General features: G+C 40.1%; 1 protein-coding gene across 6 annotated transcripts in view; it reads right to left on the bottom strand.

Moving 5' to 3' along the window:
* sox6 (SRY-box transcription factor 6) overlaps positions 1 to 20,426 on the bottom strand; it is a 130,587-nt gene extending 110,161 nt beyond the window's left edge. For 4 of the 6 annotated variants that reach the window (XM_075459976.1, XM_075460010.1, XM_075459990.1 and 1 more), the window contains exon 1: positions 20,070 to 20,426. Coding sequence is in view for 1 of the 6 variants with exons in the window: in XM_075460002.1 (XP_075316117.1) it covers positions 10,659 to 10,675 (17 nt within the window). In the remaining 5 variants the exon portion in view is untranslated. Of the gene's footprint in view, positions 1 to 10,658; positions 10,718 to 19,745; positions 19,817 to 20,069 lie in introns of those variants that run through there. The other 2 variants (XM_075459982.1, XM_075460002.1) reach the window with 2 other exon arrangements.
* Positions 20,427 to 21,908: the final 1,482 nt, after the last annotated feature.

Below are 21,908 nucleotides of genomic sequence, written 5' to 3'. Positions count from 1 at the left end.
GCTTTCATTTGATCAAAAGCAGATGGCAATTTGGACCATTAAATCAGCAAGGGTCTTATATATACATATAAATGTATTAAGATTTGCCTAGATCAGAACAAAAATGGCAAGAATAACGAGAACTGAGATCATATTGACTGTTGGCTGAGGGTCAGAGTCTCCACAGCTGAACTAAAACAGCTTCCAGTCCTTACAGCTGTCACCAATGGGAATTTGCTCAAGACAATGTTTAAAATATACTTCTCTACTACCTCATTAATCTGTCTTCCTGGCTGCGGATTTCACTAATAAACAGCTTTCATAAAAAACTGTTGTTTTATTCAATTTAGCTGTCTTTCACCAAGCCCTGCCTGCTAAGGATTTATTCAGAGGCCATTCTCTGTGAGTTTCAGCATGTCTGTTGAAGTGCTGTGACTTAGAGCTCTGATAGCACACAAAGCTCAAAGAAGCTCATACAAGTCCATACTTTGCAACATCTGAGCCATCACCACTGTACAGGAGTTTGAGTCTGCATCAATAAAATTATCTGAGAACTGTAATTCTCTCTGATGCAACTTTTAATTTTAGAACCAAGCCATACCTTTTCATACATTGCATCTTCACAAGCCATACATGTCCCAAATATAGTGTGCCATGGAGCATCAACGTTTATAACAAATTCTAAAGTCTACTCAATACTGCTCATTGCCTATTATGGTCAGGTTGTATGCCTTGTTCACCTGTGGAAAAAAAAAAACACTGACATTTTCTTACAGTGTTTATTAGGCATGATTTATTGATCTACTGTCAACTAACCTACAAATCTACATCCTTCTAAAAAATATGGAAAGTTATTGCCTTACTGTCTCTCAAGTTCTACTGACTTGGGGGAAAAGAGTTCCGGCTGTGGCTGCCCCCAATGAGTTGGAAACTGGTTAATCTGGGTATAGTTGTTTTAACTTCCCTGTTTCAGTCCTGATATTAGTGACTTGTAACAAATATTTGACTGTTTGACACTCTCTCACATTGTAACGTTTCCTCATTTTCATATAAAGTGTGACATGTATGTCTGTAAAAAAAAAAAAAAAAATCAAACTCATATGTACCCAAAATGGAGAAATAATGACAGAAAAAGCAATTCCCTGATCAGCCTATACAGCATGGAAGGAGAAAAAAAAAATCTCTACGCACATTCATGTTCATTTTCTACCATTATCTTGTTTTTCACAATAAGCCAAGATCTCATTACCAGCTGATTTATACAATTAACCCGTCTCAACACTGCCAATTAAACAAGGCCAAGGGTTTTTTAAGGTCATGCTTAACTGATCCGTCACTAATTTGCTCTACGGCACCTCAGTCTTCTTTTGCCAGGGCCAATAAACCACCACCAATAACACTATATAAATATACAGACTACCACTGCATTGTTGTCAGAGCACAGCACAGTCTGCTGTGTGGGAGGCTGGAGGGCTAACACTGTGAGACAGGTCTGAATGTGGCAGCCTTGAGGCTGGATGTGACAATGGGAGAGAGGGGACCCCAGTGACCCCAGTTGAATGCAAGGCTGCTCCATAGAACAGTGTATTGCTGCTACCACAGAAAAAAAATTCTCCTCCAAGAAATATCCTCGGCGCATTCGAGAAAAAGATATTTTCCCTCAGCATTATTATAGAAATTAGTTTCTTAAAGTTTCTTTTCATTGCAAAAAAAATGAAATAAAAATTTGTTCTGTAATCGGAGGTACCATTATTTATGTAGACAAAAGAATTTAGTCAAGAAAGAAGCAACTTCACAATAATTACATGAATAGAGTATACCAGTAGTCTACTCCTACCTCTCTATACTACTTTACTGTTCTGAACTGTGCTCCAGATGCAACCACCCACTCCTGTATTCCCACACACACAGTTAATTTATATTAGTAGCTATTAAGTCCCTGCCTGCTGGATTAACCACATACTGCATGAATAAAAACTCAATAAACCTATTGTCTAAATGAATTAGAGCTCTTATAATGACAGGGATTATTAAACCTTTCAAATGATAATTTGGTGTTAATTGAGAAAAATGATGTACAAAAAACATGGGGAGATGTGTTTTTTATTTGCTAGTTATTCAAGTAAATCATTTGTGCGAGTGGGGAAAACAACAAAATAATTTATAATTACAAATAATGAGTGAAACCAAACAATTTTTAAATTAAGCAAATGTAGGAATCACTGTAAAATAGTAGGTCATTGTCAACTGGCAAGACAGGATGTAAGAGCTCTTTTCATGTTGTGATTCACACCTTGAGGCAGGAAATATTTTACAGGCATTCTCTATGACCAATTATAAAATTAGCAACTTATTACACATAATTCCAGTCCTCCCACAGTCCTCCACTTTTAGATTCGACTGTTTTTTTTTATTTTTTACAACAACAATTATTGTATCTAAAAGTTTTTATTAAAACATAGGAGCACTTATTATAATAGACCAATTAAATTATTTCCAGAATGTCAGTAGTATTATGTTTACTCTCAGTGCGCTGAGAACTACAACAAAAAAAAGACCTGGAGTTACATCCAGTAACTTCTATTATCTCCAAGCATGTAAGCCATGACAACAGGATGTATTGAAATGATTATATAAATAACAACACTTCCGTTTTTTCTTTTTTGTTGGACCACAGAGCTCCCACAGCGGAACAGAGATTGGCCTTCAGCTGTCTTATAGTCAGGTTAAAATTCAACTAATAAAATCTGTCCTGTCTCCTTTTGTACATAAGTTGCTGCTGTCAGTTTTAGAGACCTCCTCATGAAATATTACAATGAGGAAAAAGTCCACTCATTGCAAATTAGTGCATGTTGTGTTCTTGTCAATACCAATTGGAGCCTGAGCCGATAAATACTCTGGGCTACAGCAGAGTCATTTGACACAGGATGGCGATTAAACGATTTCCCACTGGATTTAAAAGTCTGATATTAGAAAATATTTTTTGACCAGTGTAAAACGGACATTATTATATCGGTGAGAAACTGAGAAATGCAAAGAAAAATCATCTCATTTTGGCCACTAGCACATGGTTAAAGTGAAACACAAAGACTTATTTTCTGTTGAAACAATCTCACTGCACTGAAAATACTGGAGGTTTAGCTCTCAGGTACCAAAGTCCTAACAGACTGAAGCAGCTGACATCAAAGGGGCAGAGACAGAGAGCTCACAGCCACCTGTGGCATTTCTTTCAAAGAGTGGCCTTTTCTCTAGCTTTGGCTGCATAGCTTGCACAATTGCACACAAAGACACACTCACAGACATGCACCAACACACACACACACACACATACACACACACACAAACACTAAAGGCGAACTTGGAAATGCAAAAATCCACCATGCTCCAACTGCGATAGAAGCTGAAATTTGTTTTTAAAAATGCACATGTGAAAATATTCAGTGTTTCAATATCTTAACCGCTGTCATAAAGATTAGAGAATCCAGCCTTTTTTCCACAATATTTGGCACAATTCAGACATATGCTCCGGATTCTACACTAGATTCAAGTTGAAAGTTTAACCACTTGTGTATTTTTATTTCACATTTCAGAAATACTGTACTGCTGGAATTGCCATTTGAGCTCTACGCTCTTGCACAGGATGTAAAGGAAAACAGTTCTACTGCTGCAGTTTGGACAGATTCACTTTCAGATCAACTGAACCTTCAAATTCCAAACATGTGTTTATGTACGGTGTGTGCTATGCTTGATTTAATTTTCCCTGTCCATAACAGAGAGCTGTGTTTTTTATCCATCATGTGATAGTGGCTCAGCATCAATAGACATCACCACAGCTGTATGCAGCACAGAGGAGACCTGTCCTCACTGTCTGTTTTGACCAAATTCAGGTTGTACGTTTCATATACTTCCGTTAGATTGAAATAAATGAATACCAAGACATTTTTGTCTTGTGCACATAATTCTTGTATGCACAGTAGACATCTGTATGTTGATGCGTCTACAGCATACTATACACATGTCCTGTAGTTGTGTGTGGATATGCATGAGCAAGCCAAAACTTCAACTCTTGTTTGGAATTTATCCAGATCTGCAGCATGTTAAAAAAAAAAATATCCATCCCAATCCTCTGGTCCAAATCCTCACTCACCTCTGCATCCAAACACAGTAAAGTAGAAATTCTGCAGAGTTAGTTATTTTGACAATAGAGGTAATCTATGCCATCAGCAGGCTGCTCCCCACCTGGATGCAGTATGGTTATCTCTGCAGAAGCAGCAGCCACACAGTAAGGCTGGGGACTGCATGGGGGAGTTTGGGATGCAATGAGGTGGGGCTGTAAGAGTGTTATAACAGCAATAGGGAAATCGGAGTAAAGGGTAAGGGGGGTGTTGAGGGTGAAGAGGTGAAGCGCAGAACATTCTAGCAAAAAAAAAAAAGTCTGATAATGTAATTTTGTAAGTTTGTTAAATATCCAGCTCACTAAAGTCAATTCTTTCTGTAGATGCATCATCTGTGAAAAATGAAACGACAGCTTCCTTGCAGTGAGCAATCACCACAGCCAGGAGCGAGAGGACATTACTTGCCAAGGAACAGCTAGAGTTCAGGTAAACTGTGGACACAGATAATATGTTCACTCCCTGCTGGTCTGATACAGACACCCATGGATAAGTAAAATGTCCAGCGGAATGTTGTTAGAAAGACAAGCTGTATTTCTACAGGAGATCCACCGTATCATTGAGTTATTTGGTGCTGGAAATGTGGTCAGTCACATGCAAACAGCTGTTTCATGCTCCAGCACACTGTTAACTGTCACAACCTTACGAATCTCTCTCTTGCCCGCTTTTTTATTTATTTATTTTATCTTTAGCCTTTGTTTCTTGCAGGCTACGTTACTCTGTCTGATACTACCCTGACACTGAAATACATCAGACTAGACACTCAAAATGTCTCACACCAGCGTGTCAAGAATGACTACCGGAGTGTCACTCCAGTTAAAATATCTTTGTTGAAAGAAAAACAGTGATGGGCATTTTGTCAGAGCTGACGTGCAATAATGTCAAATAAAGCAAAAAAAGAAAAAAAAAAAAAGCCTCACTCTTGAGCGGCAGCTATTCTACTGAGAGTTTGTTACAAGCCTGATACAGATACAGTGCTGAAGCTGAATGAGGCTTTCATGTGCTGCTTGGCAAATACATTATCTGTCATTTCCTCTGCGTCAAATAACAGGAATAAAAGTCTATTTACCGAGCAGCTGGGTTGAGGCAGGGTGAAGGGAAAGAAACGACCACTAAATAGAATGTTTTCCTCCACGGTGGACGGCTTTCAGTCCCTGCTATACCTAACAGGCAGTCGTGCAACCTATCAGTTCTCTTTTATTTCCTCTCACATATTCTTTACTCCAAAGGCTGTGAAGACACAGAAAATAGAATCGGCTTGTCTTTTTACACACCGAGATGCCTCTTTCCTTAACTTGCAAGATATACACACATATTTTCTTTTCCTTTTTGGTTTCTTTTCTCTGTCTGTGTTGTATGTATGTTGGGGGCAGGGGTATGAAAACAAGTCTCTCCCTCTCTCCCAGGTAATGTGTTTATTTTCCTGGGCCCATCTTCTAGTTTACTGCGTGGTGGCGTTTCTCCCCTCTTATCGCCTGGCCCTCGTGGGGCACTTTAGCCCCTCAAATCCTGTTCACCACATACTGGTTTTAGAATCTGTGAAATGAGTGCTAGAGAAGCGTGGCCACAATGTCTGCCTGTGTTGCTACTGGACTCAAATGGGCTCTGTGCTTTTTTGTCCAGGGAGATGCATAAATGGAAGTTTTTAACACCTCAAAGGAGGCTGGGCCTTTGTGGAGCCACACTAGAGAAGCCTGCCAGTCTCCCGAGGAGGCAGACACACTGAGTGCTGCAGGACAAAGAGCTGGAGGAGCAGAATCAGCAGGGGCATCACTCTGCTTTGGGCACCAGACACACACACATACACACACATACATATATAGCTGTGCTAACATACAGTGTATAGTGCACATGCACGCAAACAACCATTACAACAGATGTAGTGATGTGTTCTTAACTACCAGCAAACACAAGAAGCTGATTTGTCAAATCTATCATAGCAGTTGTATTATATTCTAAATCTGATAAATTAACTGACAACAAATTCTTCTCATATCTATAGTGCAACATTGTTACAGGTGGAAAATGAAACAGCCTGCAGCAATAACCAAATAATAAGAGCACATGAATATAAACAGTTTTTCCTGCAGTTAAAATCAACATACAGTGCAAACTGTAAATAGGCTCATATTTGATTGTATAAACACACTCAATAAAAATATACAATCAGCACACCACCATTTCCTTCTTATTGATTCCAGCTCCACTGTTTGAAAATAATTTCCTCATTTCCATCCAAATTTCCTTATTGAAATTCTTTTTCTTTTCTTTTTTTTCTTTGTTATTACTTACAAGTACAGCCCAACAGCTGGCATTTACAATCAGTCTTTATGCTGTTTAGATGTCTACAATAAGCATTTAGATGCAAATATGTCTGCCTTATACAAAAGACTTGCAACTTCTGTCAGCAGCAACATAATCAACCTGCAATTGTCTCCTGGCTCCGAGTGGTTTCCAGTGACAAGGCCTAAGCCGAAAGCATCTGTATTCAAATGATTCCCTATCTCAGCCATGGTTTAGTCTGAATATTTTCCAATGGTACAGAACTGGAAAAAAATGGGGGGGGAATCAATCATATGGTGAATTAAACCAGAAAGGAAACAACTGATCCATAAATGATCAGGTTACAACAAGGCATTGGACTCCACAAATTATTCAGCATTTTTCTCGTTTTGAGGGGAAGCAGAGACGCACTGTCTCATAATAGTCCTTTAAAATTGTGTCCTGTATTGCAGTCTCACATTCTCAATTGTCTAAAGCTGACAAATAATTATTTTATTTGCTAGTTCAGTACCTAAAAAAGAAATCTAAAAGGCAATCAAGCTTTTAGTCTCTGCTCTATAGAGGATTACTAAACTCGATGAATAACTAACACTAAAGGGGGGGAAACTTAATTTACTTGAGAAAAAATGACCTAAAACTGTAGTAGGATTTAAAGGTTGTGTACATAAAAAGAAACAACAAAGCCTGTAAGTGCATGTGACCATGGTGTAAATCTGATAGTGATGAGGGCATATGCTTTGCTCTGGCTCTGTTGTCCCTGCACAGCCTTTTCGACGATTAACATTATAACCTCTGTTTTTGCTTTTTATTTACAGAGGTCATTTGTCTTTTTTGAAACCCACAATTAATAGCAGCGTATGCAAATGCAAATGAGTCCATTTAGGAGAAGGCTAAAATTATCAGTTTCAGAATATTTCTGCCTTCTTAATCTTCTAAAGAGGGAAATGATTTAAAAGGAGGACACAAATCTCCAGTGACATGGCAGGAACTGTAAGGCACTTTCGTCTCCCCATCGTTTCCCGTTCTCCCTTTCTCATCTCACTCATGTCTCACTCTGGCCCCCATCCCCATCTCTTTCTCCTCCTAATTCACCTCTCCCCCCTTGTTGCCTTGTATGCATGGAGGAGCCAGAAGTCAGGGACATGGAGCTTAGGGCTAGGCTCTACTTTGCTTGTCCCCTCATAGGAAACAAATGTAGTGTTTAAGCCCCTGATCACTGGTTTAATTGAGTTTAACACTCCTTTCCTGGATTAAAAAAGGGCCTTTGAAATGAAAGGTCAAATTACCTCTACAGTCAGGCAATAAATAAGTCAAACAAGGTAAGAGATTCTTGCCAGTGTATGTTAGTGGCAAATTTAATTAACAGAAATACAGGAAGCTCTTCCTCTCTGTTTTGAAAAAAGGGCAACGTTGGAGTCCCAGCTGTGCAGAAAAGGAATAAAAATATATAAAAACTATAACTTATCCAAAAGTCTCATCATTTAAAGTTAAGTGGTACAGAGGATGCATTCAGTTATTCTGTATGCACAGATGCAGAAACATTTTATAATCCATGATATCTAGACTTGATCTCATAATATAAGAGGTCCACAGCAATTATGCACATAATCAAATAAAATGGGAGAAACTTCTTGCCCATTAGTCTTTGCACTTTAAACGCATGATTTTTCCCAATGATGTAAGATATCCTATACTACCATTGTCTATAGACACTATACTATACCTATCCTACCATTGTCTATAGACACAATGAAAGGAAGTGGGCATAAAATAAGGCTGCAGTCTGGACTAGAAGCACATATGGTGGCCAAGCAGGGCATAGAACAAGAGAATGAGAGAGTGTTCTACACCCAACAAGCTACAATGTGCCCTTTGTGACATAATGCTCTATGCACAGAATTGTGGAAAATACTCCAAAATTTACTGCTTTGCATATCCAGCAATAACAACTGACATCACATCCAGTACCATATATTCCACGTTTCTGGCCATGCTTCACATTTAGTTTAGAAGAAGGGGGTAAGAAAAACACTGTCAAGCAGTTATTATATTCCCATCATGTTCTGGGAGCCCATTACAGCATGGCACAAGCAACGGTAAAACTGAGAAACTCAGCAAGCTGAGGCTGCAGGCACAGGGCTGAGGAGCACTTAGGGCCTGCAGTAAAAACCTACTGCACACTGTTAAATGCTGCTGAAAGATGTAGTTCAAACAAACAGTTTGCACCTACAGATTATGTGTGTTCAAATTATGTTTGTCTTTTAGGTTTTCTCTTTCTACCCAAGTATTTAGTTGGCTGCTGTGTGTTAGGCCAATCCCACCAGGTGTCTTTGCGGAGCTCCTGAAAAAGAATAATGAATGAGGGAATGCAGAGAAGAATCTCTTGTAAGCAGCTGTTCAGATAATATTCAGAATCTGGTGTTAACAGCAAGAAAAATGGGTCACATGAAAAATGTTTTCTTTTCACTTGCAAACACGTGCTTCCAATTACTCTATAAGAAAAACTGACCACGCTCCAAACAAAAGTGCTGCTACTGCTTGCCACAAACTAGTTTTCAGAGATTTTACATTACAGACTATGTTGAAACTGAGCATATTTAGAACATTCTAGTTGGGAAAAACATGAAAATGTAATTAAAGAAAAAAAATCTAATCTATTCAAAAGTAAATTCTATTTCCATTCATGGTGTATGTACTGCAAGTTATGCATGATTTAGAAGATAAAAGGAAAATAACTTTTCAGGATTCTTTATATCCTTAACATACCATATCTCAATTGAATGAGCCAAGTATGATTGAATAAAACTTGCAGACTGCTTCCCACAATCCCTCGAAATGTCAGTTAATGTGTATATTCAATAAAACATAATAACTTGTATAAATTTGCTGAAAAAAAAAAATCTACTGCTGTACAATTGTGATATTCAAATAGCCAAAATAACATTTCAAAGAACAGCCATAACCAGGGTGGGTATGTGTGTTGAGTTTGTGCGTGTGAATGCACGTATGCTTGTGTCAGTATGTGATTTGTGAATGTATGTCCATGTGTGCCCATGCCTGCTCTCCACATCAGCCCACCAAATGTGGTTTTGGGCAGAGTGTGGCCTAACAGTAAAATGTTGAAATTGGAAAAAATATTACCCTTCTTTTTCTTGAATAGCAGAGAGATAAGCACCCTTTAGCAATGAAGCCAGAGGAGTTTAAGCTTATTATGAATACCTCTCAGAGCGCAGAGGCATGTACTGTAGAAATCAAAGGGAGTAATAGGCAGGTAAGCCAGTGTCATTTTAAAGAGGAAGTCAGTTGTGAAATTGTGAAATCGCGAGGCCCTGCTGACAATCCCATAAATGATTTCTAATGGCAGTGGCTATCATAGATCTGGAAAAGTTAGAGGTTTCTAAGGTGAAAAGAAAGAAAACCCAATGCTAATCTCTTCATTGATGGAAACTAACAATAATGGGCTATTTATCTCTTTGATTAAACAGCATATACGCTGAAGTTCACAAGAATGTGTGATTCTTTGCGAGTGCTCTAAGCTTCCTAAAGTAGACCAGGCTTTGCAGAACATTCCTCATGGTTTCATGTTAAATTGGCTGTGAAAATCCACTCTTATATGCTGGACTAAAACTATAAAAAAGGTCACCTTCAGTTGTTTTCCCCAACAGTGTTTCGGATACAAGACCTGCTCATTAAATTTGTGAATTAGTACATGTAGCGAGTGCGTATGTACTCAGAAGGACATCAGTTATTAAGTTATAGTTCCACGTTTGTTTGTGAATTTTCTTGCCTAACAGAATAAGCTGTAAATCTCCTCTGGCGAGAACTGTTGTAAAGATGATATCATCACACGACTGAGCCAAGGCAGGCCAGGCTAGCGCTCTCAAACTCTACAAAGACACACACACACACACACACACACACACAAAACACCAACAGGCTGATACATACTGTGTTTTTCTCCCCTGAATATTCATCCATGTTTTCACATCATCTGCAGGTCTTCTAATCACAGTCACTTCCCCTTTAATCACAGCGCTCTAATTAGGTCCTAATAAACCATTTTGCCATCCTCTTGGAGCGCCTCTATGTCACTCACACATCAAACCATGAAATACTATATTAAGGGCCTGTCAACCTCAAAGGAAAGCTCCTCCAGCAGCAGTGATACAGATACTTCAGACACACCCTCTTACACTAATTGAAATTATCGAAAGCTCTGCTTACATGTGACACTTGGCCATGTCTTAAACCAAGGCCTGAAGTACAGCAGTCTGAGCAGTCGTTGTGCCAGTGGGGAGGTTCTACTGGTTTCTCTGATGTTGGATAATTGTTTAAACCTGAGTGGACATGACACAGGGTCTGATGCTGCTTGTTCTGCGAAGAAAAGACAAAAAAATTTTCACTTGCACTTTTCTAATTTTTCTTCTATTGTAGTTCAGTCCAGCATGGTCTTAAAAGAAAGTCTCAATGATTCTACGTTCATCTTGGAGAACCAGTGTTGGGGATGATGATCACTGACCAAAAGTTGATAATGATGACTGTTTAATTAGAAGCCTTTCTTTGGCCTGGCCATAGCCCAAACTTCTCCACCCTGCAGATGGTAACCAATAAATGTAGCTTTGCTGAGGATGAAGAGGAACATTGTACCTCCCCCAGTGTACTCTCAACCCCACCCCTAACCAAGAACACAAAGCCTTTCCCCTTGCTGCAATGAAAACACAACCATAGCAATGCTGCACAAGAAAGCTTCTGAAGTCCAACCTTGTGTTATTTTTGGAGCTTTTCTGTGTCTACATTCATGGTTAGTGTTAGCAAAAAATATTGTGAGCATGTCAAAATTTAAATAAGAGCAGTCAGACACTGCACATCTGCCCCAAATCTGAGGAAAAAGTAAATCCTGGATCCAGATCAACATCTAAAGTAAATTGCTTTTAAGTTGTGTCATGCCCCACCCTTTGTAATATCTTGGCCATCCACTATGACCTTCTTCATACCAGTTCACACTATAAAAAATGCAATTTTGCAAATTTAACCCAGCATAAAAAGTTAATTTTTTAGGTTTCTGCAAAGCACAGATAAGTCGAATAATATTTTGACAAGACAGCAAGCACCCTGGCAAAGGCCACATTAGGAGGTTAGACAGGCGGTGGTGGAACAAGTCCTTTGACCTTAGAATAAGTGTTTGCACAGGAAAAACTAAGGTTGAGTCCTTCTTGAGAGAATTACTTTCATATCTAATTAGTTTTTGAGTCCTTTAAGCGGTTTTAGTTTTCACTTGACATTTGGTGAGTTTTATGCATAAACTAGATCTTTAGGACTAAAAACATATGCTTTGACCTGAGGTACAAAAAGTTGTGCTTGAGACTCTCAGCTTCTTTGGCTCAGAAATGTTAAGACCCGTATTTGTTTGCAAAAATGTAAAATGCCACGATTTGGGCTGAGTGAGTGAGCTGGTAAATAAGCTTTGACAGTGAACGCAAAGTGCTATTGCCAACATACGATCATGTCTCTGTAACTGTGACGGAACCATACTTTGTCTAAGTACGCTCCTGTTGAGACATATCTGCAGGAATGTAATGATCAACAAGTGTTTTGGCCCAATTTTGCATTTATAAAATCAGATAATGACAGCTTTGTCATAAGATTCAAGTCAAAGGAAAATAAAAAAAAATTTCAAAAGTATTTTTTCCACTTCAGTACTTGTTCCAGTGTGCCAGTGTGCCATCTCACCGTCCTGATCGAAGTTCCACAGATATTGCACACCATTCTTAATTTGTTATGTCTCGCTGCAAAAAAGTTTTGCTGTTCCTCAGACACAAGCACCCCTCCCATCCTTCTCTGTCCTCACCAATCTGTCAATCATCTTCCCTCAGACAAGCCTCCTCCCAGATGTTTCTTTACTCGTAATGCCTGGCAGAAACACCACTCTGTTTTATGTGCATATATTGTATGTGAGCGGGTGGCGTGTGCCAGAGTGGCTATCCCTTCAGACTGTCAAAGAGGCTCATGGGAAATTTACTTCATGAGCCAAACCACAGGCTCTCTGTCATTTCAGCAGATTTCTGTTTTTTTGGCCCCATTCAAGAAAGAGATTATCACAGATGCTACTTTCTTTGGGTTTAGTCTTCAAGCTGAGTTACTGGACTCACTGTGGCTCACTTTGCTTATAAATGTGCAGCTGAGCCAATCAGAGGTTCCTTAAATGTAATTCAAGACCAGGCAAAATTCAAATCTTTCCTATTCTATTACTTAAACTGAAGAAAAATAGGCTGATCTGGTTACTCAGGATCAGTGGATTCAGAATAATTTGAGCAGAGTTCTAAGTCATAAAGTCTGCTCTTAGCTTATCTTGTCATCAACAGGGACTAAACACCCCCCTTCCTTTACCTAGAGTGTGTGTGGTGTGTGTGTGTGTGTGTGTGTGTGTGTGTGTGTGTGTGTGTGTGTGTGTGTGTGTGTGTGCATGTGTAAGAAAGGATAACAAAAACAGACAGAGAGCAACAGAAAGACAGAGACCAGGAGAAAGCTTGTGGTTTGGTGTGCTCAAGCCATTTACTCATAATGCACATTAAGAGCACAGCCTTGCAGCACATCCAAGTCGGTGTATAAAGAAATGATTCAGAAAGGAAACAAAAGGTCTGGGCTAGAAGAGATTCTATGGTTAACTTCATCAGAACTTTAGCCACAAGACCATTACATCTATTCCTGCACCCTCCCTCTTTGTCACTTTGATTTATTTTTGGCATTGTGCATTAACATTTTCCACAGGAAATTTTTTTGAGAATTTGATTTCTGGCCCAATACCGCCTTTCTTTTCCATAATTTACTCGCCTGGGTTAGATGTCACAGTAGCTGCTCCATGATGCAAGTGGCTGATCAGCATTTGTTTCCGTCCAAGAGGGCTAACACAAAGATTCAAATTTACAAGCAAAGCCACAGTATGTTTCTGTTAAGACGTGTCCACAGACACGTAATGAAGTCAACGAGTGTTTTGGGTAATTTTTTAGACAGTGACAGCTTTGTCAAGTTGTTGTTACATTTGAATATTTCTTACTCAACCATACCCAATATCTCAACCAACTTTCTACATCATGGATCAAGGTTCCACATAAATATAAAACTGACCATGACAGCTTTCTTGCTTCAATTGATGTTAAAGGCGACATCGTAGTCAAATCACATTTCTCAAGAGTGCAAGTGTGTACAAATACACACTTTGTGTGAGCACATGTGAAACTATTCACACATAAACGAAGTTGCTAATCCTATTGGAAAACAGTCATGTGCCAACAAAACATCTACCAGCATCCTTAAAGCTGGACCATGCAGTAATGAAGCCAGATTGGCTGGCTCAGTCCAAACCATGAAGCATATTTTACATCTTACATCAGATCTGTCTGACAGATGCCAAGCTGGCTGTTAACCTCCCCCAATTGGATAATGTCTAATTGTTCAGCTTTAACAGTCCTTGGAGACCTACGTAACCGGCAAACAAAAACAACTACTGCCTTGCAAAACAATAGAGTAGATAGGTTGCAAAACCTCAGCAGTTAAATCTTATCACAGTTATTACAACCCTGAGACTTGTTCCGAACCCAAATTATTGGGGTAATTCATGCTGCAGTAGGATCATTCACAACAAATAAGTTTGTAGCTCGATGACACAATTGCATTGCTTCTCCCTTATTAGAGGGTGAGCTTTTTAGGGCAATCGTTCACATTTTATTTACATAGAAACTCTCAGTCACAGCTGGCCAAGCTGGCTCAAGTTATATGTTCATGGAATCCTTTAATGCATCCTCCAAGGCTCTGGCTCGCCCATGGGATGGCTTGATCCAAACATAATGGGGGGGGGGGGGGAATCACAAGGAAAAGGCTTCTTGCGACGCTTTTGTATGTGAGCAGTGCAAAAGCCCACATTACAGTAATCTCTTTTCCCTTGTTCACTCACAAGACACAATCTCAGGTCTTCAGAGCTTCTCCAATTCTAGGAGGACAGAAATCGCTCAAGGCAAAAGATCACAGCTTTTTCTTCCTTTTTTTTTTTCTTAGTTTGAATATTCTGCAGCAAGGTCACTCGCACCCACTCACATAATGACCATATATCTGTCATAAGATTATAAACTTTCTGAAAAACAGGCATATTTTCTCTGTGACTACAATTAAAAGTCTAATGTGACTGCAGTCAATTAGAACTGTTAGAGAGTCAAAGATCCAAATTATTTTTGCTGGACTCCTAAATTGGTGCTCACACAATGGTTGTCTCAGAAATCGGAAGAAAAAAAATAGCTTTTTTCTTTTTTACTTGCTTCTAGTTCTGTACCCAAATATCTGCAAAAGGAGCATGAGTGTTTGTTTGAAATTCAGTTTCAACCACCTGCACCGTTTTCACACAAGCTGACAGTTCTCAGCCTTCAGTCTACATTCTGTGTGTGTGTGTGTGTGTGTGTGTGTGTGTGTGTGTGTGTGTGGGTGTGTGTGTGTGTAAGTGTGTGTGCATATGCTGTGTGTGTATGCGTGTGCGCAGTATGTATGTGTGTGCGTGCAAGAACTCTAGAATCCACCACATTTTAATTACTGCCCGGCTGCACTGTGTGCCTCTTTGATATGGAAATGGGGGCAACCATCTTCACACAGCCACTGTACAAATCTTCATCTGATTCATAAAAAACAATGAGCCCCTCTAATTCCTCCACCTGATTACAGTCCCAGACCTGTGTCACAGACATGCGGCCACCAACGCCCTTCCAATTAATTCTACATATTAATGTGCGATTAAAAAAACAAAAAAACAACAAGGGGCTACTTACCATAGCCAAGACTGTTGCATTTTGAAGTCAAAGTTAATTATGTACAACTATGCTATGGACTGTCCAATTATTTTTGAGAAAAACATATTCACTGGGAGAATGAATGATACAGATCAAAATGGGGCACTTAGGTTACTTCTGCAATTATGCAGTTCCTGTGATGATACACATATTTAGATTTTTTTTTCTTCATCTGTAATCCTTTAATGTAAGCAATACTGTTCACTTACAGCAGCCAGAGGGACATGGGGATCTAATAGAGCAGAGGAAAAAACTGCCGCTGCTTATTTCGTAAGTATGTTATACAGTAGGTGTCGTTTGTTTTTTTGTTCTTAGAAAAAACACTGAATCAAATTGAATCTTTAACACCAACGAGACCTGTGTTCACAGGATACTAAATATTGGAGAAAAGAAAATCCAAACAAGACTGTAGCAAATGAACAGACGAGGCTTGATGAAATTCAGAATATGAAAGCTCAAAATGATTTCAGAAACAGCCGGTGTATTTGCACTGTCTGCATTGTCAAAGCCCTCCACGAACGTCATGACCCGCTGTCTGTTCTCAGTGACTCAGCTTACCCGTGATTTTATCAGCGTCTCCTTCGAGGAAATAAAAAAAAGAAATTTGGCAAACGGATAAATCCCATAATTAACTGAGTGACATTAATTACTGACATGTTACCAACTTAGCAGAAACTTTGTGTTGAAGAGAAGAGACCCACCCATCCCCCCCACACACAAATACGCTGGTGTATCCCATCAGTTTCGATCATTGTTGAAATATTCTACAGCAAATTAGATAACACTTAGAAAGACAGATGTCACAACATGTGCTGCCACGTTTATTATCTCCTGCAGCCCTCCAACCTTCTGCTGCTCTCCTCCTCTACCTTTACCAGGCCTGCTGTTGTTTACCTCTCATCTTATTTATCATCAGGTCTCAGCCACTACAACCACAAAGAGAGGCAGACCGATACCTGCGTACCCCTCCGGTGCCCCCTCCTCTACACTGCCTCTGCCCACATCACTAGCAGTGCCCTGCAAACAGCTGTCTTTCTACAAAGCACAATACATATGAAAAGATAAGACATTGTGCAACATCTCAGCCTATTTGTTTAGGAGAGACATAGTGGCTTTTTGGATTTTTGACGTTATAAAATAAAATTTTAACAAAAACAGCAGTGTTTATCCATGTCAAGAGTGGAGAGACTTTTGGCAAAATATCTCGAAGATGGAAAGTATAGCTCATGCATAAACACATGCCAAGGCGTAAAGGGTCTCTCTGTCTCACACACACACACCACAACAACACAAAGACATTTTTTACAAGAATATAGAGGAAGGAAAAAATATCAAGAAGCAGAAAAAGTGGTGCAGCTTCATTAAGACTAACTTTTATGGATTAAAAAACAAACTAAATAGATTATTTTTGGATCACTGATTTATCTGTACTTGACAACCCATTGCCATTTTTGTTATCCTTCCTGGGGAATAACGACGATATAAGCATGTTTTTTTCATTCCTTCTCCAAGAGTGAGAGCAGCTTATCATGAGTGAAAGCGGTTGTAATATCAAATTCTGTTTGGCAGAAGCATCCTCTCTGTGTCTAACTGTCAGCAGACGGGCAAGGCCATAAAACGAAACCTACACACACCAGCACTTTCATTTGCATCATTGCGTGGCTTAATGATAAATAACTGCTGATCTTTTTTTCAAGCAGTGAATTAAAATAACACTTCTTGATCACCATTGATACAGCTAATCAGCCTTTTTCTCTTTGGAGTCATGTCAAACTTGCAGTAAAAATAACAAATGAAAAAAAAAAATAGCCCACATTCAACTTCTGTGTAAAAATCATCAACCGTTCATGATCCTGTGCCAATACGCCAGCAAGACACAAAGAAAATGTTGACGCAGTATCACACATAAGGCAGCTTTCTTTCTCCACATTCCTTTCACTCTGTCTCATGTCTTTACTTTGAGCCCACGAATTGCTGCCTCAAGAGCTTTAAGCAGATCCTACCTGCAGATGATGAGGACAGTTAAAAAGGAGTACAAGCAAATTCAGTAGGTGACATTTTTAAGATGGACTTCTTACTTGTAATTTCTCCACCACCCAGTAAAACAAATATCAAAAAGCTCTGATGGCAGGAGAATTATTGGGGGGGGGGGGGGGGGGGGGGGGGTTAACACAGCAACAAAGTTGCTGTTGCATTACTGGATACAATGTACTTGAACAGAGAACATGGTGTGTTTAGACAAGAGACCCAGGTGGCTTTCTGCCTTCATGCCATAATGAAAGTCCTAAAATCTCACTGGCACATCAGCGTAAACGGCTCTTAATGCTCAGTCTTGCAAAGAGCTCAAGTCACCCCGACATCCACCCGCAGATTAGTCCTTGTAGATACAGAAAATGTGCGTGGCAGGTCGGAGTGACGAGTGGTAAATATGACACTATTGCTCTCCATTTGCATCACAAAGGTCCAACTAATTCTAACTAATTTTGCTTAATACTCAGGTCGGCTGTAGTTACAATTAACCTTCCCGGGCTACATTAATAAAACTGAGAAAATTATTTGAGGGGAAATTTTATTTTTTTTATTATTATTTTTTAAATCACACAAGTTACTACACTTCCCATTTCTCTGATTATTGAAATGCACAAATTGCTATACGGGTGTTTAAAAGAAAGAAGGTGATTCATTCAGATGCCGGCGGTTCTCTTGTGCGAAAAAAAAGAAGAAAAAAAAAGTGAGAAATTTGCCATAAAAGCCAAGCTGGGTGGGCATCAATGGGCTGAGGACGAATGCCGCTTTTCACTCTTTCCTCTCTCGCTCTTCTGGTGTGCGCCACGCTGAGCTGCACAAGCCGTCAGAGACAAACTCTTACAGACACAGAGCCGAGTGTCCCTGTATAGCAATCAGGACAATGTGCTGAATGGGCAGTCTAATTATAAATGTGCCATTTAGACTTTGCGTTTGGTCTCCAGAACCGCCTTACCTTATGAGGAGAGCTTCGTTAACAGCCACAGTGAGAGTTCACAACAAAATGCCAGGAGGACAAAAAAAAAAAAAAAAAACTTTACCTCAGTCACAGACTTTTCACACAGGAGAGCTGCGTTTAGGGGGGTTTGAGGAAAGAGAGCGCGGGAGATGGTGACAGGCTCATTAATTAGCCACAGGTGTGGTAAAAAAAAAAAAAAAAACACGCACGTGCTGGGGGTTCGAGAAAGAAAGGGAGAGCTCAATTCGGTTTGAAAAGAAAAAAAAAAGTTTACACTCTTCAGACCCGACTCTGCTCTTGTTAAGATATTGCTAAAAGTCCCGCAGCTGTTTTGGAGGGTTGCTTTTTGTACACATGCAGGGAGTGTGTCCTATTTCGACAAACATGTTAAAATGAGGGGCCGTTTCTGCGCTACACACACACACACACACACACACTGCTTATAACCTCTCTCTTTCACTGATATTGTAACTAATCCTCCAAGCTGGGGGAAAATATGTATTTCCTTACATATATAGGCCTATATATCATATATTTATAACGTTAAAAAAAATGTATTTCCTAAAAAACAGGCGTAGAAAATATGAGTTTTCTTTGTGTTCAAAATTTTTTACAATTTTTTTTAAGGCTAAATCGGCCCCTGGTTGTTCATTTCATGTAATGACTTGCCGGGGGGAGGGGGGTGGCGTGGAGGCAACAAGTGATAGAAAATGATTTTAAATAAAAAGCACGTGCACTTTAAGCTGGAGAACTTCTGCCTGCTCAGGCCGGCAGAGCCGAGCTACAGAGCGTTCGGCTTAGATGGGAAACCGCTCCAGCACGTCTACTCTAAATGGACAAGCCTTGCGATTGTTGTATTTAATTTATGACTTGTGCATTCTTAAGAGGTCAATTCCCCCGACCCCCGTGAAAGTTGAGGAAGAGCAAATTCCCGAGCTGCGCGGCTTGAAGAAAGTCTAGGTTTCGGTCCTAAACAACAACAAAAAAGAAAGAAAGAGAGAGAGAGGGAGACGTACAGACGACAGTAACAGTTTAAGGCCAAAGAGTCAGGGATCGTGTAAAAGACATGAGCGAAAGCTTGAAATAAACTTGCTCACCTCATACGCTGAGACACGAAACCTACCGGGGCGCGCGTAATGGTCAATGAATGGTACCGCTGTGTGGACAGAAGCGAAACTGCCGCCAGCAGAGTAAAGTTACGGGACATGTAAACACAGACGCGAAGCCTCCGCCAAATCTTTCAACATTTAAAAGCTGATCAAGAACCGCCACTTTTGTCAGTGAAAATGTTCCTGATGACAGCGGTCCGGGTTGGTTTAATGCGGCAGTTTACCCTGCGCAGCCCGCGTCCGCTCGCGCGGCTTCGCGCTCCTGAAATAAACAAAGAAGAAGAAAACAAACAAAAAAAAAGATGCTCTCAAACCTTTAAAATTAGGTTCGGCCTGTTGTGGAGTTTAGTTGTGATCAAGTTGGATGGTGAAAACAGCGCTGACTTACTGGTTTGTTGGGTGAACCCGAGCCAAACACGTAACGCGCCTCTCTCGTCTCGCGTGTGCTCGACTTGTTTTGGTGAAAGCGACGCATCACACAGCCGCAATAATTAAAGTTTGACACTCACGGTCGTCGTGACAAAAAAAAAAAAAAAAAACTGCCACCCCGGGTCGTTACGCTTAACGTACTCTTTCAATCAGTCAAACAGTTCCTAAGCAAGGCACGCGGGACGCTTCAGTGACAGCTCGCTCGACTTTTAGGATTCAGCGCTGAAACACAAGGTGGAAATATCAGGACAACGTTGAAAAGTACAGAAAACGTGGGCTTTACCTTGATGATGTGAGCCGTGGAGAAGACAACTGTGCGTCCTTTCCCGTGCGCGAACAACACTACACTCGACTCGACTACACTTTGGAGAAAATGATCACTGGGCTATCTGTTGAGCGAAAACTTGACTCTGCTCACACGGGGCCATATAGGAGGGGATCCCGTAGACTCTCTGAAGTTCGTCTGTCCAAAACTACAAGTACCTTTTGTTGTTCGACTATCTGCTCTTTATCTCCCTCTCTCACACAGTCAGACAAGAGAAGACTAGGGGCAGAGCTGCTGTCAATCTTGGCAATCAATGCGCGCAGCCATGTCGCAAGTATTCAAAGCATTTCCCGTCGTGCAACATCAGAAAGTGAGTGGCCAGGGCATTGATCTGAGGAAGGCAAAGAGGCAGGACTCCCCCCCACACACACACACACACCACCCCCGCCCCCTCCTCCTCCCAGACAAGAGATGCGAGGGAGGGAGGGAGGGAGGGACAGAAAAGAAGAGATGTGAAATAAGTGAAGACAGGGTGGATGATTGTTTCTGCCTGCTTTTAAGTATGTTTAAAAAGCAAAATGAGCATCTGCAGGCGACGAAAGCAACGGCCAAGTCAGGGGCGACTTTCTTTTCACGAGATGCTGCTCTTTTCCTTCCACTTTTTTCTTTTCTTTTCTTTTTTTTTTCTTAAATATATGTTTCTGGAGCAGCGTCGACCTCTCGAGCCCCGAGTGCAAATATTTCCAGAATCCCATTTTTCTTCCTAGAGGAACATGTAGTCAGTTACTGTGAGATCACGGGAGCAGGTGAGCAAAGAGGCTGAAGAGTTCAGAGATCAGATGACACTTGTGTGAAACGGCAGGATTTATTTGCATGGATTAAATCAGCCCTTGAAAAAAAAAAACAAGAGAGATAAATCCAAAGCCACTTTAGATTCCGTTTATGTCATAAGAAGCAAGAAGTTTTGATTTACACGCCGTCCTCTATAGATAATTGCCAATTTCATGGTGACCGGATCTCACATTGTGCATGTCAACTTTTGTCTCGATTTTAAAATAATTGTTTTGATAGATGATCACATGAATCAACTCATAAAATCGTCTTTTCACGCAAGGCGTCTCAATTACATCGTCATGGCACATATTCATTGCTGGATGAGTGGATCATTTCATTTAAAGGGATCTTTGAAAAAAAATGAGAGGCTAATTTCAGAATCAAGCGGCTTCAACTGACAGATCGATTTTTGGAAAGAAACATTTATTGGTGTGTAATTCCAATTGGGGCAAATTGAAAAAAAAAGAAAGAAATGTTTGCAGTTTTTTGTGTGTTTTCCTTTGTTTTAAGCAAGCTGCAGCTAAAATATCAATGTGTCTCATCGCACGTAGATTCGTTCAACATGATGTAGACTGATTACATTGATGAAATTTAAAAAAAAAATTCCGAGAAAAGAAAATTTTACATCTGAAATTAAAGTATAGCTCCAACGGCTGACCCACGCAGCCCACAGGTTGCGATCATTTGCGTCAACAGAAAGGTTTTACAAAGCGGCATTTATCTGTCTCCAATGGACATATGTTTTAGATTATCAGCAGGGCACCGAGGAGGAGGAGGCCCACATATGTCAAACTAAAGAAATTTCAACACAACCGCACACATATCAGAAAAGAAGCCACAAGAAGAGTGAGACAACTGACAGAACAGTTGTAATCTATAAATCAGCTGCAGCATTAGGCAGAAAAAGGGGGACATCAAGTCCGTGATCAGCATGCCACGAATAACACATTAAAGAATACAGAAAGTTACTTACAAAGAGAGGCGACAGCTGGAGGAAATTCTGATTGTTAACGGCAGTGTCAC

Source organism: Odontesthes bonariensis, chromosome 1, assembly GCF_027942865.1.
Source record: "Odontesthes bonariensis isolate fOdoBon6 chromosome 1, fOdoBon6.hap1, whole genome shotgun sequence".
NCBI classification, from domain to species: Eukaryota; Metazoa; Chordata; class Actinopteri; order Atheriniformes; family Atherinopsidae; genus Odontesthes; species Odontesthes bonariensis.
This window is presented reverse-complemented; position numbering and strand designations above follow the sequence as displayed.